Below are 17,124 nucleotides of genomic sequence, written 5' to 3' on the forward strand. Positions count from 1 at the left end.
CGGGCGTGGAACCCTCCCCCCCTTCTTGCTCTTGCACCCTCCTGCGAGCCTTTGTGGAACAGAGGCCGGATTCCACTGAAGCATTTTGAGCGAGTACACGAAGGACTTCTTAGGTCTCATACAGGACAAACAGAAATACTGCGAATTTGCCCTCAGGACAGACCTCTCTGTGCAGTAACCCTCACTGACTGAGGTACATCATCTAAATGACCAAACACCCCTGCTTGGGCTGCACCAAACCCAAAGGCTATTTGCAACCTGTACTTAGCTCCTCCTTACTACTCAACCCCCATCCTTCCTCCCTGATCCATTCCTTTCTTTTACAGAATTCATGGAACATCACCATGTGCCCAACTTTCAGCTGGATTTTAAGAATAGACACTCCAATTGCTCCCCAAAAACCAATGTTCCCAGAGGCCTCATTCTCTGGCCTTGGCCTAAGATCCTGCACACAGGAGAAGGAGGGAGTGGCATTTTGCCCTCGGCTTGGGAGGAAGCTGTATACTAGAATGAGAGGAGCATTCCAGGTGTAGGGGCAAGTGGGCAAACATGGCCTAAATGTTTTATGCAAGAACACACAGAGAAGGACACACTCATAAGCTTGATGAATGCCCACATTTGTGGATATCGAGGTAAGAACAGCACCCACACAAGTCACTGTTTGAGCCACTTTAGCTTCCCCTACACTCTGTCTCTGAACAATATGAAACTTCATATACGTGGATCACAATTTATCCACTTCTGCCTCTGGCTTCTTTTGCTCCACGTGAACTTAATGAGATCCCGTCATAGTTTTGCAGATAGCTTTCTCTTCTTATCTCCGCCCACTTCAAAATGCTTGCATCTCTTGATGGCCAGCGTCCTCCCTGAACTGCAGTTAGGCTCTACACATCCAAGCCTCAGCACAGTCTTCTTTGTGGTTTTAGCTTTCTTTCGGAAAATCAGCTTTGTCTGCCCACTGTAGCCATTCTGCTTCCTATTGTAGTGCCTCTTCCCCCGGGCATATAGGGAATCCTTGACTTTCTTATACTGGGCCACTTTGTGAGGTTGATGTTTTCCACACTTCTTACAGAATGTCCTTCGGGTTTTAGGCACATAGACCATCTTGGCAGTAGAGCTGTCTGTATGATGGAAATGGAAAACTCGGTGTCCACACTCCCTCTACATCCAGCTATGAGGAATCAGGCCAGAAAATGAACCAAACCACTCCTATGAATAGTGCACCAGGGTTCAGATGCATGGTGGCAAACAATACCACTGGAGGCTGCTGTCCTGACCAGTCTGATTAGGCTGATGATGGAGCACAGTTGCTTCTTCCCCCTATGGGTGAGTGCATTTTCTCCCGGAGACACGGCCAGCTTTTATTCCTTCTTCCTCAGACCCAGTGGGAGGAGAACTGGAATCCCAGCCAAAGAGGGAAGAGGAGTAATTATTTCTCCCTTCAGAGTTCCATACCGCTGGCCACAGAGAAGGGGCAGCTATTGGCTAGTCAGACAGAGGTCTTCTCTGGCCAGGTCAGAGAGAGGCAGGCCACTGACACTCCCCACTTGGGCAAAGGCTTGGCTGATGTGGGCTGACCATTGATTTTAAAAGTCAGAAATGGGCCTGGCCAACATGGCTCAGTGGTTGAGCCTCAATCTATGAACCAGGAGGTTAGGGTAAGATTTCCAGTCAGGCACATGTCCAGGTTACAAGTTCAATTCCCAGTGTGGGGTGTACAGGAGACAGCTGATCAATGATTCTCATCTTTGATGTTTCTCTCTCTCTCTCTCTCTCTCTCTCTCTCTCTCTCTCTCTCTCTCTCTCTCTCTCTCTCTCTCTCTCTCTCCTGTCAGAAATCAATAAAAAAATATTTTTTTAAAACATAAAGAAACGGTTTAGTAGCTTAAACACAGTGGGGGTGTCTAGACATTCACAGACTGAGTCCTTGAAAACATTGCTTAAAGCCAGCCACCCATTTACACACATTTCAGACAAACACTGTGACCCCAAATCAGATGGTGCCATTTCAGTCAAGTGGCCAGCATTCTCTGAGGCCAACAGGTCTCACTGCTTCAGAAGACATTCTGGGGTCCAAGAGAAATCTCTCTACAAACTGATTTTTCACTGGAGTGTCCGGGCCTTGTTTAAAATGGGCCATTCTTCACTCTGGGACCCCAGCTCTTTGTACCTCACCCACTATTGGCCTCTCAGAGTCCTTTTAGAGCCTTGGGGATGGATGGTTGGTGAGTCTTCTAGTTTAGGGATGTCGAACTCAATAGAGAAGGGGCCAAAATCTAAAATCCAGCCTAAATCGCGGGCCGAATGGTTTACTGAACAGTCATAAACTGTCATTGTGATGGAAACGCAGCGGAGTGCAGTGATGACAGCGCGGTGCGGGCCACATTGCAAGGCCTGGCGGGACGGATTTGGCCCGCGGGCCTTGTGTTTGACACATGTGTTCTAGTTGAAGGAGGCAGAAACCTAATCAGCCTGCTTAAAAATAAAAGGGGGAAATGAGCCTACTAGATTACATTACTATGAAATCCAAGGAGTGGCACAGATATGGCTGAATCAAAGGATTCTGTTTCTTCTCTAACCTACAGACTAGGAGTGTTTCCCACCCCACCTGATGATGCTTCCTGAGGAGGTTTGAGAAATTCAACCGGGAAGGAAAGAACAATATGAGGCAGTGGTGTGGGAGCAGGTGAAATTGAGGGGAAGTTTTTACCTAGGATGGAAGAGCTGAGCCAATAGGGAGAAAGAGAATGAGGATGGAGAGCCAGCCATGCTCAGAGAAGCTGGCATGGTGAGCTCAGGAGGACAGAGTCCTGGTGGGAGCAGAGATTTCTGCCCTGACCCTGGAGGGGAGAAGGGACAGAGGATGTGGCTGTGAAGAGGACTGGGAAGATTGCCACCAGAAGAAATAAAGATATTACTTTCTAACAAAATTTTTAAAAAAATCAAACTTAGGACTTTATGTGAAGATGGACAATAGGATCATGATTAAAACAAACAAAAATAGCTAATCCACTGCTCCAAACATCTAACAATATTACAATATATAGGAAGGAAAAAAAGTAGCCTGGTTGGTGTGGCTCAGTGGTTGAGCATCGACCTATGTACCAGGAGGTCGCCAGTTCAATTCCTACACAGGGCACATGTCTGGGTTGTGGACTTGATTCCCAGTGGGACGTGTGCAAGAGCCAGCCAATCGTCAATGTTTCTATATCTCTCTCCCTTCTTCTAAAATCAATAAAAACAATTTTTAATTCTCTTAGAAAAAAGTAAGCAAGTCACAGTTGGGCTCAAAATCATCTCTTTTCATTAGAATTCCAAGTACCATGTGGAAATGGCGGTGGAAGTAGGGGAGAAGTGAATATAACAAACCACTGAAACTATTTAAGAATCCAGTCTCTTCCTTCCCCCAACCCTGACCATCCCCAGATTCTCTCCTCCTGAACTTGACCTCAAAAACAGTGAAGGAGAATGAAACTTCTGGGTTCCAGGTATGCAAGCAGAAGGTTCAGCACCTGGAAGTTCCAGTCCTGCAGAATAACAGACTTCAAATGTTATGCATCAGATGGAGGAGATGCAAAGCAAGTATCATTGTAAGGTACAGAACCCACTCTGCTGCCTGAACAGTTCACAAAGAACTGCAGACTTTGAAAAGAGATCTATAGACCCAGCCTGGTAGCCAGCAACTGAACCAAACAGCTCACTGCACCTACACAAAGATCTCTGTGTGGTCTGGTTCTGGGCACCACACTGGGCATGGGACTAACACCTTAAACCACAGTGGCTTAAAACAATACCAATAAACATTTTTTTTCTTCATGAATCTGTGACTTAGCATGGTTCAGAATGGATGTCTGGAGCAGCTGGAGCAGTTCAACTGGAGCTAAGGGACCCACTTCCAAAAAGATTCATGTACAAGCATGGCAAATGGTCCCTTGCTGTGGGTTCCTTTCTATGTGGTTTCTTGATAAACTGACTGATTTACTTGCAGCATAGTACTTGAGTTCTGAAAGCAAATATCTTATGGAATAAGAGTAAAATAGAAACAAAAACTCTTTTATAACAAATGAGTCTGAATAATACCAATCAAAATACATGAAGAGCCGGGACCGGTTTGGCTCAATGGTTAGAGCGTCGGGTTGGGGACCAAAGGGTCCCAGGTTCGATTCTGGTCAAGGGCATGTACCTTGGTTGCGGGCATAACTCTGGTAGGGGGTGTGCAAGAGGAAGCTGATCGATGACTCTTTCTCATTGATGTTTCTAACTATCTCTCTCCCTTCCTCTCTGTATAAAAATCAATAAAATATATTTTTAAAAAATACATGAAGAGATAGACTTTTCGAAGATGGCTGCTCGGGTAGACATCTAACCGCAGCAGCACACAACAATTTCAATGGAATACAACTAAAATGTAGAGTGGACATCGCCCAGAGCTACAGGTAGTTGACTGACTGAAAATTCTACAAGAAGGAAAGAGAAAACCAGAAAGAAAATCAGAGGAGCTGAAAAAAAGCCTAAGGTACGGAGACATGCTGCGCGCCCACACGCACGCACACAGAGGACGCAGCCGGAGAGGAGGAGAGGGCTGGGTGCTGCCTGGCGTTCCCTAGCAGGAAGGAAATAAAACCCCCAGCCTGGGCTGAACCCCCGAACCGGCAGCGTTGAGCCCCAGTTATGGGCCAGACCCTGGGGACCCAGGCTCCGGCAGGGGGAGACGGGGCTGTGAGGTGGAATCCCAAACGAGCAGCGAAAAGCAGGGCCTCCAGAGTCGCGCACACATTGCGCGCAGAAGACTGAATGTTGACTCTGATGCTGGATTACCCTAGCGGAGAAACAAAGCCTCTGGCGGCGCTGAGCCTCAGTCCGGACTGCTCTGAACCCCAGTTCTAGGCCAATCACTGGGGACCCAAGCTCAAGCAGAGGGATACGGGGCTGTGAGGTGGAGTCCTGGGAGAGCGGTGAAAGGCCGAGCGCTCGGAGTCGCGCACATTGCTGGCAAGGGAAAGAATGTTGACTCTGATGCGGGATTGCCCTGGAGGGAAGGAAACAGGAGCCCTGGCTGTGTTGGGCCCCAGTTTCAACTGCTCTGAACCCCAGTCCTAGGCCAGACCCTGGGGACCCAGGCTCAGGCAGGGCGGAGACGGGGCTGTGAGGTGGAATCCCAGGGGAGCGGCGAAAAGCGGAGCCCCCAGAGTTGCGCACACTGCGCGCAGACGCGCACAATGCATGCAGAAGACAGAATGTTGACTCTGATCCTAGACTCCCCTAGCGGGAAGGAGAAAAAAAGCTCCAGACTGGAGGAACGCGACAAGGAGCAAGAGCCCCTGCTGGACACGGGCCAGCCGGGCACCAGCAGGGAGCCGGGCCACGGGGCTCCCAGAAGGGGGGGGTGCCCCTGAGCCTTCGACTGCTGAGCGTGGGCAAGGGAGCCAAGGCTGGGGGCTGCTTCCTGGGCGGTGCCGACCCCGGCAACAGGCTGAAGCAGCGCAGGAGCCTGCAGAGAACAAAGGGGTGCCAGAGGCCAACCTGCTGAGCTCCCAGGACAAGGAGGAAGAAACCAAAGAAGTTCTCAATGTGAAGAAATCAAGTGAGAGCGAAAGATAGTAAAATTACTTAAGAAAGAATACAAAGAAGATCTTGAAAAATCAAAGACTAAGTCAGAACTCAACTCACCAGCCAACATTGCAACATAAATGCCTTTAAAAAAAAAAGGACAGAATGTTGGAACAGCAGCTACCAGGCCTAGAGTGGCCAGGAACAAGGCAGTGGCAGCTGGGCCCAGAGCAGCAACGGCTAGGCCCCACGGCAGCAGCAGCCAGAACCAGAGCATCAACAGTCAGCACTGGAGCAGCCAGACCTGGGGCAGTGGCAGCCAGGCCTGAGGCGAAGAAGGCCAAGCCCAGGGTGGCCAGTCCAGGAACACCCAGACCCAGAGTGGCCGGGCCCGGAGAAGCCGGGCCCGGAGCAGCTGGGTTGGGAGCAGCCAGGCCCAGAACAGCAGTAGCCAAGCCTGGAGCATCCAGGCAGGGAGCGGCCAGACTCAGAGCGGCCGGGCCCGGAGCAGCAGCTGCCAGGCTGGGAGCAGCCAGGCCCGGAGCAGCCGGGTCTGATGCAGCCAGGCCCAGAGCAGCAGCTGCCAGGCTGGGAGCGGCCAGGCCCAGAGCAGCCGGGACTTGTGCGGCCAGGCCCAGAGCAGCAGCTGCCAGGCTGGAAGCAGCCAAGCCCGGGAGCAGCGGCTGCCAGGCTGGGAGCGGCCAGGCCTGGAGCAGCTGGGTCAGGTGCAGCCAGGCCCAGAGCAGCAGCTGACAGGCTGTGAGCGGCCAGGCCCGGAGCGGCTGGGCCCGGAGCAGCCGGGCCCAGAGCAGCCAGGTTGGGTGCGGCCAGGCCTGGAGCAGCAGCAGCCAAGTCCAGAGCAACTAGGTCAGGAGCGGCAGGGACCAGACCCGGAGCAGCTGGTTGTGGAACAGACCAGAGCAACAGAGGCCAGGCCCGGAGCAGCCAGGCCCAGAACAGCCTGTTCCTCGCCTGCCCCTGCCCCCAGGCTGCCTCTCAGACATGGCTGGAAACTTTTGCGGGAACTTGAGGGTCTGCTGAATCAAGTGATGAAGGCTTAGATCTGGATGTGTTGAGTTAGTATAGGGCTGGGGTGTTGATCTGTGAGTGCCTTGGGTGGGGCCTGGATGAGGCTGGTTGACCTATTTGGAAATGTCTTTTGTGTGAAGTGTATCATTGGGCATGTGGAGATATTTTTTTTTTATATATATATATTTTATTGATTTTGTACAGAGAGGAAGGGAGAGAGACAGAGAGCCAGAAACATCGATGATAGAGAGTCATCGATCAGCTGCCTCCTGCACACCCCCCACTGGGGATATGCCCGCAACCAAAGTACATGCCCTTGACCGGAATCGAACCCGGGACCCCTCAGTCCCCAAGCCGACGCTATTTCCACTGAGCCGAACCGGTCCCGGCTGGAGATATTATTGATATGAGAAAATGCTAAGTATCTGATTTACTATCTGAAAAGGGATTTACTATCAGAAAAAGGGAGGGAGGAAGAGACTGAACATAAACTGTGCACCTATGGATGAGGACAATGGGGGATGGGGAGGGGGCGGAGGGTGGGGTGGGAACCTGGTGGAGGGGGAAAGAAATGAGGAACCTTTGTAATAATATGAACAATAAAGATTGATTTAAAAAAAATACATGAAGAAGTTGAAGACAAAAAAAGTAGCCAAAAGTTTAAAGTTTAGAGTTAAGATGAAGGATGGAACCACCAGATTTTTCTTCCTTTCAAACATCATTAAAGTTATATATTTTTATATTGTATTTTTAATTTAATTTATTGGGGTGACATTGGTTTGCAAAACCATACAGGTTTTAAGTGTCCAAGTCGATAAAATGTCATCTGCACACTGTATTGTGCACCTATTTCCCAAAGAAAAGTCTCTTTCATCCACCTACACTAACTCCCACCCCCCCCTTTCCCTCTGCCTATCACCACACTGTTGTCTGTGTCTATATATTATGTATATATGTTTTTTGGCTAATCAGTTCACCTTCTTTCATTCAGTTCCCCCCTAAAATAATATTTTAAGAACCAATAAACCCAAAAGAATGAAGAGAATAGGAGAAGCAAAAAACAAACTTAAGAATTTTTAAACCAGAGACAAGAATGCTAAAAAAAAAAAAAATTAAAATTAAAATTAAATGAGACCAGCCCGGCTGGTGTAGCCCAGTGGCTGAATGTCAACCATGAACCAAGAGGTCACTGGTTCTAGTCCTGGTCAGGGCACATGCCTGGGTTGCAGGTTTGATTCGCAGAAGGGGTACACTGGAGGCAGCCAATCAATGTTTCTCTCTCATGGATGTTTCTATATCTATATCTTTTTCCCTTCCTTTCTCTCTAAAAAGAAAAAGCAAAACAAAACAAAACAAAAAAAACTCAATCCTAAGCCAATATTGGAGAAACCCCAAAACCAAAACCAACATGATTTACACTATGTATTTTTTTTTTAAATCAGAAATTGGCTGTATCAGTGACAGTGAAAAAGTGAGGTGAACATGGGGGAATACTTTAAATACAGTGGATTGGTTGAAACTCTCCAAAAAAAATTTATATGGAACTAAAAAAAGATCCTGAATAGCCACAGCATTCTTGAGAAAGAAGAACAAAATTGGAGGAATCACAATAACAGATATAAAGTTATACTACAAAGTCACTGTAATCAAAACAGCTTGGTACTGGCTCAAAAAACAGACAAATAGGTCAATGGAACAGAACAGAGATCCCAGAAATCGACCCAAGCCATTACACTCAATTAATATTTGACAAAGGAGGCAAGAACATACAATGAAGTCAAGATAGTCTCTTCAATAAATGGTGTTGGGAAAATTGGACAGATACAGGCAAAAAAAAAAAAAAAAAAAAAAGAAACTAGACCAATAATTTACACCCTGCATAATAAAAACTCAAAATAGATAAAAGACAAATGTAAGATGTGGAATCATAGACATCCTAGAAAAAACCATAGGCAGCAAAATCTCAGACATCTCTCATAGCAATACATTTGCTTATACATCTCCTAGGACTAAGAAAACTAAAGACAAAATAAACAAATGTAACTACAATACATCAAAATAAAAAGCTTCTACACAGTGAAAGAAACCTTCAACAAAATGAAAAGGGAGCCCACTGCATGGGAGAGCATATTTGGCAATGATACTAGTACATATGATAAAGGATTAATATCCAAAATATTTAAGGAACTCATACAACTTTACAAAAGGAAATCAAACAATCCAATTTAAAAATGGGCAAAGGACCTAAATAGACAATTCTCCAAAGTGGACATATAAATGGCCAAGAGACATCCTACCATAATATATGAAAACCCTGGGTCCATTACCACTGGAGGCTCGACCAACTGTAAGTTAGTTCTGCAGTCAGTGTTTGGTTGCCATGGCAACTCAGCATTGACTGCTGTAGCTGCAGGAGTGGTGGCCCAGCACTGACTGCTCAGGGGACTGAGAATCAGACCTTAAGAGAGGCCTGAAGAGAGAAGCAGGGTCTGATCCATAACCTGTGTGGCAGCTGTTGATCAGCACTTGCTTCTCTCTTTCTCTCCTGGCTGGGCCAGCAGCCATGCCTCCCTTTCTCTCCAGGCCTCCACTGGGGCTGCTGATCAGTCCCACCTTTCTTATCAGGCCCGATTGATAGGCCCGGAGATGCTGACTGGCATAGAAACTGACCAATCAGAACCAAATATGGGTGGAGTGTGAGGAGCCAATGGCTGCCTAGGAGGTGGAGCTTTTGACGCTAACTGACCCAGAAACTGACCGATTGGCCAGTAGAGGAGGGCAGTTTGGGGCAAGATCAGGCTGGCAGGGGAGAGCCATTGGGGATGATATCAGGCCAACAGGAGAAGGCAGTTCAGGGCAAGATCAGGCCAGCAGGGGAGGACAATTGGAGGCAAGATCATGCCGGCAGGGGAGGGCAGTTGGGAATGAGATAAGGCTGGCAGGGGAGAAAAGTTAGAGATGATTAGGCAGGCAGAGATAGTTGGGGCAAGATCAGGCCGGCAGGGTAGAAAAGTTAGGGGCAATCAGGAAGGCAGGCAAAGGCAGTTAGTGGCCATCAGGCAGGCAGGCAGAAGGGTTAGGGGCAATCAGGCAGGCAGAGGCAGTTAGGGGTGATTAGGCAAGCAGACAGGTAAGTGGTTAGGAGCCAGTGGTCCCAGATTGTGAGAGGGATGTCTGACTGCCAGTTTAGGCTCGATTCCTGTCAAGCCTAAATTGGCAGTTGGACATCTCCCAAAGATTTCCAGATTGGAGAGGGTGTGGGCTGAGGTGAGGGAACTCCTCTCTCCGTGCATGAATTTCACTAGTATGAAATAATGCTCAAAGTCATTGATCATCAGAGAAATGCAAATTAAAACAACGATGAGGTATCACCTCACACCTGTCAGAATGGCCACCATCAACAAATCAACAAATGACAAGTGCTGGTGAGGATGTGGAGAAAAGGGAATCCTGGTACACTGCTGGTGGGAATGCAGACTGGTTCAGCCATTATGGAAAATAGTGTGGAGTTTTGTCGAAAAATTAAATATGGAGCTGCCATTTGACCCAGTGACCCCACTTCTAGAAATATATCATAAGAAACCCAAAACACCAATCAGAAAGAACATGTGCATCCCTATGTACATGGCATTACAATTTACATTAGCTAAAATCTGGAAGCAGCCCAGGTGTCCATCAGTAGAGGAGTGGATAAAAGAGCTGTGGTACATTTACACCATGAAGTACTATGCAGCAATAAAAAAGAAGGATCTCTTACCCTATGAAATAGCATGGAGGGACCTGGAGAGTATTATGCTAAGTGAAATAAGCCAGTCAGAGAAGACAAGTATCACACGATCTCACTCATATGTGGAATTTAATGAACAAAATAAACTTTTGAACAAAATAGATCCAGACTCATAGAAGTATAGGACAGTTTGCAGAATCTCAGAGGGAAGGGGGGAAAGGGTAGGTGGGTGGGAAGAATCCACCAGAGAACTCGTATGCATATATGTATTGTATAATGGACACAGGCAATGGGGCGGTGAAGGCCTGGGGGAGGGGAGGGGTGGGCTAGGAGTCAAGGAGGTAAAAAGGAGACATGTAACACTTCCAATAATAAATTTTTTTTAATATATTTAAGAAGAAACAGAAATCAGTCAACAAAATCAGAATATTAAATCACTCTATATAAAGTTAACCTTTTAGAATATTCTGACACACATGAACATAAATACATTTAGAATTTTAAAGAGGTAAGTGAAGAAATAATTTCAACTGAAAATGAAGATGAAAATGTAAAACAAAAACAAGCCGAAACAATACCAAATCAACCTATTTTTAAAAGAAAATCATTAGAAATCTTAGAAATGAAAAATATAACCATTGAAATAAAAACGCAATAGATGGGCCCAGCCGGTGTGACTCAAAGGTTGAGTGTTGACTATGAATCAGGAGGCCACAGTTCAACTCTAGGTCAGGGCACATTCCTAGGTTTTGGTCTTGGTCCCCAGTGCAGGACATGCAGGAGGCAGCTGATCGATGATTCTCTATCATTGATGTTTTTATCACTCTCTATCCCTTTTTCTCTGAAATCAATAAAAATATTTTTAATGCAATAGATGGGATAAACTCTAGACATGACATAGCAAGAATAAATCAGTGCACTGAAAAATAGTAGTGAAACTAACTCAGGATGCTGTACAAAGAGGCTATCAAAAAATTGATGAAAATTAAAGAGACTTGGGAATAAAATTGAGAGATTCTAAGTGTCTAGCAGGAGTGCCAAAATAAAACAATGACTGTAAAGAAACATTTATAAAAGTAATGCAGATAATTTTATAGAAATGAAGAAAATTTTATCATGTACATCAGATATTAAACAGAAAAGAAAATTCTACACACAGATAGATTATAGTGAAATTTGAGTACACTAAGGGTAAAGGGACAATCCTAAAAGCCATGATAGAAAAAAAAGATACATTATCTTAAAAAATTTCAACAGTTCTTATCAGAACTGTAAATGCCAGAAGAATGAGGTAATATCTTCCACAGTGCTGAAAGAAATGACTGTGCCGGTACTATAAATATCAGTGGAGGAAAAAATAAGACACTGCTATGTTCAGCAGTTCTCCTGAGATTCCACAGGTGGGATTCATACCCAGACAACCTTTGCTCCACAATCCAGATTTTTAGCATTTAACCTGTCCGGCATTTATAGGAATATAGGGAGAATTTACATCATAAAAGGAACAATTTCTCAAACAACAGTGAGGCTGTATATTTAACAACAAGAAAATAATTATGGTATAGACACACAACAAAACACTAAACATCAGTTAAAATGAATAAATTGTTCCTACACCCATCCACAGGGATACCCCTCAAAATTATAAAATATCATCAACTAGGAAAACTAGGAACATGTGTCCAGACCGCTGAATCCTTTAAAAAGGATTTAAAAGTGAGATTACATTTTTTTTTTGAAAAATTCCCTCCTGGGAAATTTATCTGTTACATTTTTTTTTTTTTAATGCAGTTGGTAATCCTTACATTTATTTTTATTTTATGTTATTTTTTATATATTTTTTTTTATTGATTTCAGAGAGGAAGGGAAAGGGAGACAAAGATAGAAACATCAATGATGAGAGAGACTCAGACCAGCTGCCTCCTGCACACCCCCTGCTGAGGATTGAGCCCGCAACTGGGGCATGTGCCCCTGACTGGAATTGAACCCAGGACCCTTCAGTCCACAGGCTCTATCCACTGAGCCAAACCAGCTAGGTTTGGATGAGAGAAAAAAACTACCCGAATCTCTTGTTTGAACTGAGAATTTTTAAGGCATCTGAAAGTTTGAATGGGCTAACGACCTAATCATACCTGTACGGGTGATGTGAACAAACAAAACTCACAATTATTTCAACATCTATGATCCTATTTATAAATTATCTCTTCTAAGTCTTTTGGCTAGAATCCCTTGAATATAATTTATAATTGATTCCCATTGATTTTTCTGTCAACTTATGATAAAAGTGCAAGGAAAAGTAGAAATTGTGGTCCAATTTAAGTTTATTCATAAAGGGTTATGGTAGGAAGCTAAAAATGCTTGATAACAACCATCAATAAGTTGACCTCACATTGGGAGACAATTCTAAAAATCTCAAATATGATCATTTGTTTGAAATAAAGGATTTTGGTATGATATTTCCCATTGACCTGAGGTTAGGCAACAGATATCAAATATGGTAGTTTTTCCCCCATTGAACAAATAAATACTACTTTTGAATTTTAAAAGGGAATTGAATTGGTCTCCCTGTCTGGAGTCTGATCTCCCCGGTGTTCATTCTGAACACAGTGCTAAAATGACACATGAAGTTATGACATGTTCTTTTGGCATCACGCATCCCAAAAAATGTCTGTCTTCTCAACTAGACTGAAAATTTGGTCATGGAAAGGACTGTCTCATATATCTTCAGAGCTCTGGTGTTTATGCCCGACTTCTAGTATATTGGAGTTCAAAAAGTGTTTGCTAAATAAAATTCAGACTTGGTCAAAATGTAATACTAGCGAGTGCGTGTAGGTGGCGCCATCTTTTCTTTTTGAGCTGAAGAAAAAAATATCTGGGTTATTTGATAAAAAGAAACCTAAGAGCACAGAGGCTTATACCACAAAAGCAACTTTACTGACTGATACTCACATGGGTACCTGGGGAAAGATACACCTGTACTCCTGTTAATAAAAAGTCCCTTTCTGTGAGTTTTTAGAGCCCAAACTTTATTCCATTGTGTGGAGGCAGTAACTCTTTCCACAGTTAATTTAAGAAAAGTAAACTTGTTCTTTATAAAAAGCTATGTCTAAATGGCCATCTAGTAAAATTACAGTAAACTATGCACAGACCTCAAATAATATGAATATGAAAATGCCTAATACTTTAATGTAGGAAAAATATAAATTTTTAAATTAAAGAACCTAAGTAGAGTGATTGAGAAATATTTCCAAACATCTGAAAGTTTTGAAATTTGATGTTGATGCCAAAAAGACCTCTAGTTACACTGATATATAAATTATCTATATTTCCTGGAAAAATCTAATGCCTGGGTAATTAATGAATTACTCAACTCATATGTACCTAGAGATTAAGTGTTATATGAACCAGTTTTTAAATCCCTTCCTGAAAGAGAGAATTCTAAATGTTTAAAAAATTGTGGGTGGGCTTGGTAGCCAGGCAACAATTCAATTGACAAACATTTATTGAATGCCCCCTCTGAATCAGTCACAAGGTTAGAAATTAAGCAGCCTCTATTAAAATAGAATAAATTTTATATTTTAGCTATAACAGAAGTCATGCAACATTGGAGAATAGAAGAAGAAGAAGAAGAAGAAGAAGAAGAAGAAGGAGGAGGAGGAGGAGGAGGAGGAGGAGGAGGAGGAGGAGGAGGGGGGGGGGCGGAGGAGGAGGAGGAGAAGGAGGAGGAGAAAAAGGACCTAGCGCATGGAAAGATAAGACATCCCCTGAAAATAAGACCTAGCGCAACTTTGGGAGAAAAAATTAATATAAGACACTATCTTATTTTCGAGGAAACAGGGTAACATTATGGAGTACTCAATCTAAATAGTTTCTCTAAAAGTTTTTATAACTTCAATTTATAAATCTCATTATATAAAATTTTTTCCACTCAAATTATTTCTCATGTTAATAAAAACACTTCCTGAACAAAATTTAATCCCCTGTATGAATGTGCAGTCCTGTCTAGGCAACTCAGTTGGTTGGGGCATCAGCCCATACACCAGAGGCTGGTCAGGGCACACACCTAGGTTGTGGGTTCAAACTCCAGTTGGGGCTCATACAGGAAGCAACTAATTGATTTTTCTCTCTCTCATTAATGTTCCTCTCTCTCTTCCTCTCTATAAAAAAATAAAATAAAAATAGCCAGACCTGCATGGCTCAATGGTTGAGCATTGACCTATGAACCTATGAGCACTGACACCTCTCTCTCTCTCTCTCTCTCTCTCTCTCTCTCATCTATAAACATTTCTTTGAATAATGATTAATTTAAAAAATAAGAACAAAATAATCTCATACATTTATTTATCTGGATAAGCTTTAGAAACATTCAGTCATGTTCCAAAGAAAGCATCCCACTGGATTTTTGAGTATTATTATATGTACATATTAACTAGGAAAAAAATAGCAGCTTGATAATATTGAGTCTTCTCATCCATAAAATTTATCCAAGCCTTCTTTTTAGTCCTTTGACATACAATAGTTTTATAGGTTTTTTTATACAGATCCTACAGGTTTCTTATAAAATGTATTACTTGATTATTTTGTAATTATATATTGAATCATTTTATTGCATTTCTAATCATTTATTGTTGATAATGACACTGGGTATAAGCGTTTTTTCCTGTATTTTCAAATTATGTCTTCAGGATAGACCCAAAGAAATAGGATAACATGGTATAAGACTATTTAGATATTGAAGGACTCTTTTTCTTTTTTAAGATTTTATTAAATTTATTGGGGTGGCATTTGATAATAAACATTTTATAAGTTTCAAGTACCGTATTTTTCGGACCATAAGACGCTCCGGACCATAAGACGCACCAGTTTTTAGAGAAGGGAAATGAAGAAAAAAAGATTCTGAGACAAATAGTGTCCTAAAATATTTTATGTGCATTAAAACCCAACATCACAGTCATAAACACATGTAATCAACCCTGTAAAGTAAACAGCAGCATTTAGAACCATTTTAGAGCCGGGCAAGCACACAGAGACCACACAGAGCTGGGCAAGTAAAAAAACTTTTTTTTTAAAGTATATGTGTAGGCTATATTTGGACCATAAGACGCAGGGACTTTTTCCCCCCACTTCTAGAGGAAAAAAAGTGCGCCTTATGGTCCGAAAAATACGGTATATAATTCTATTATGCATCATCTGTATGTTGTGTTGTGTGTTCACCACACAAAGTCAATCTCCTTCCATCACCATTTACCCCCCTTAACCTTCTTCTGCCTGCCCTAACACCCCTTTTCCTCTGATAATCACTATACTGTCTGTGTCTATGAGTTGTGGAATTTTTGGTTAATTCCTCCACCTACTTCACCTAGCCCTCCAACATCCCTCCTCTCTGACAGCTATCAGTCAATTCTCTGTATCTATGAGTCCGTTTCTACTTTGTTAGTTTATTTTGTTCATGTGTAAGTGAGATCATATGGTATATGTCTTCTTCTGACTGGCTTATTTCACTGAGCATAATATTGTCCAGGTTGCAAAAGGTAAGATTTTCCTCTTTGTATGACTGAGTAGTATTCCATTGTGTAAATGTACAACTTTTTTATTCACTCTGCGTTGAAAGACTCTTGCCAAATTGCTGTAAATTTTTCAAACCACAATTAAAATATTTAATAGAACTTGTTTCATATCACTCTGAACTATGCAGTGTCATTTTGTAAGTCAATAATTAATTTGATGAAAATGGTATATCATTGCCCTTTAATTTTTATATTTTGCTACTTGTGAAGATGAAGTTTTCCCATAAGTTTTAGCTATTTTTCAGTGTGCATAAAAACATTACCATGGATATAGATTATATTTGCAGAACTCAAATGCCATCAGCTGATCCAGAGATCATCCAATCCAGTGATAAACTAGATGGAAGCATGTTTGGTGACAGAATGATTGGGAGTACTACTAGCATTTAGTGGGTGGGTATCAGAAATGCTAGATGTCTCACAATTTATGGGACAGTCCTGCATAATAACAAATGTCATACAGAACATTGTTGTGAGTGAAGATGTATTTATAATTATCTGTCATCCAATTCTGTTGTATACACATACATTATTTTGATATACACTGATATTTCTAGTCATGCAACTATTATATAAATCAAGACAGAATTTTACTTTGATTTGTTTGGTTATTAAAAAGAGTTCTTCAACAATTTAGTTTGAAAATTATGCCATTGATAGCAGCATTTATATAATTGACATTATGTGTCAATACAGCAAGTCATTCTCAGTCTGTTTTTGTTACTGTCCTATCCACAATAAATCTAAGAACAGTGAAGGAATCTAACTAAATAATAGAATCTTCTATGTAGTCATGCTCAAACATTTACATGTAAAAATATATGTCAGCTTATAATAGTGTTTGCTTTTTATTTATCTATGTATTAAACTTAAGATAACATATTTTAATGTGATTATTATTGTTGTTGAAATATAGTTAGGTTATATTGTCTATAAATTGAATTTGAAGATAATAAAAAGGAAATTGCAAAAGACTGGCATAAAAACAGAGTCTTGATATGTTAATTATTAATGTCATATGAGCAAATTTATATCAGGAAATAAAAAATTGGTCAATATTAGAAAATAATCTAATTTATAATATTAACATATCTAAGAAGAAAAATCCTAATTACCTAGATAAATGCTGAAAAGACTTTTATAAAATTTAATACTCATCCCTAAAAATTGAGAAAGTAGAAATGGAGTAATACTTCTTTAACATGCTATATTAACCATATCATGTTATTTTTTGTATTTTGATGTTTTGAC

At 42.3% G+C, this 17,124-nt stretch overlaps 1 protein-coding gene across 1 annotated transcript; it reads right to left on the reverse strand.

The window, feature by feature from the left end:
• Nucleotides 1–786: 786 nt before the first annotated feature.
• Nucleotides 787–1,162, reverse strand: LOC118729571 (60S ribosomal protein L36a-like). Its single transcript, XM_036457066.1, has one exon. It carries the CDS (start codon nucleotides 1,102–1,104, stop codon nucleotides 787–789), a length of 318 nt encoding a protein of 105 aa, XP_036312959.1. The 5' UTR covers nucleotides 1,105–1,162.
• Nucleotides 1,163–17,124: the final 15,962 nt, after the last annotated feature.

The sequence above is a fragment of the Pipistrellus kuhlii genome, unplaced genomic scaffold (assembly GCF_014108245.1).
Source record: "Pipistrellus kuhlii isolate mPipKuh1 unplaced genomic scaffold, mPipKuh1.p scaffold_m20_p_3, whole genome shotgun sequence".
NCBI lineage: Eukaryota > Metazoa > Chordata > Mammalia > Chiroptera > Vespertilionidae > Pipistrellus > Pipistrellus kuhlii.

Coding starts and splice junctions, on each gene's coding strand:
- LOC118729571 (XM_036457066.1), bottom strand. CDS start 1,104: ATGGTCTATGTGCCTAAAACCCGAAGGACATTCTGTAAGAAGTGTGGA.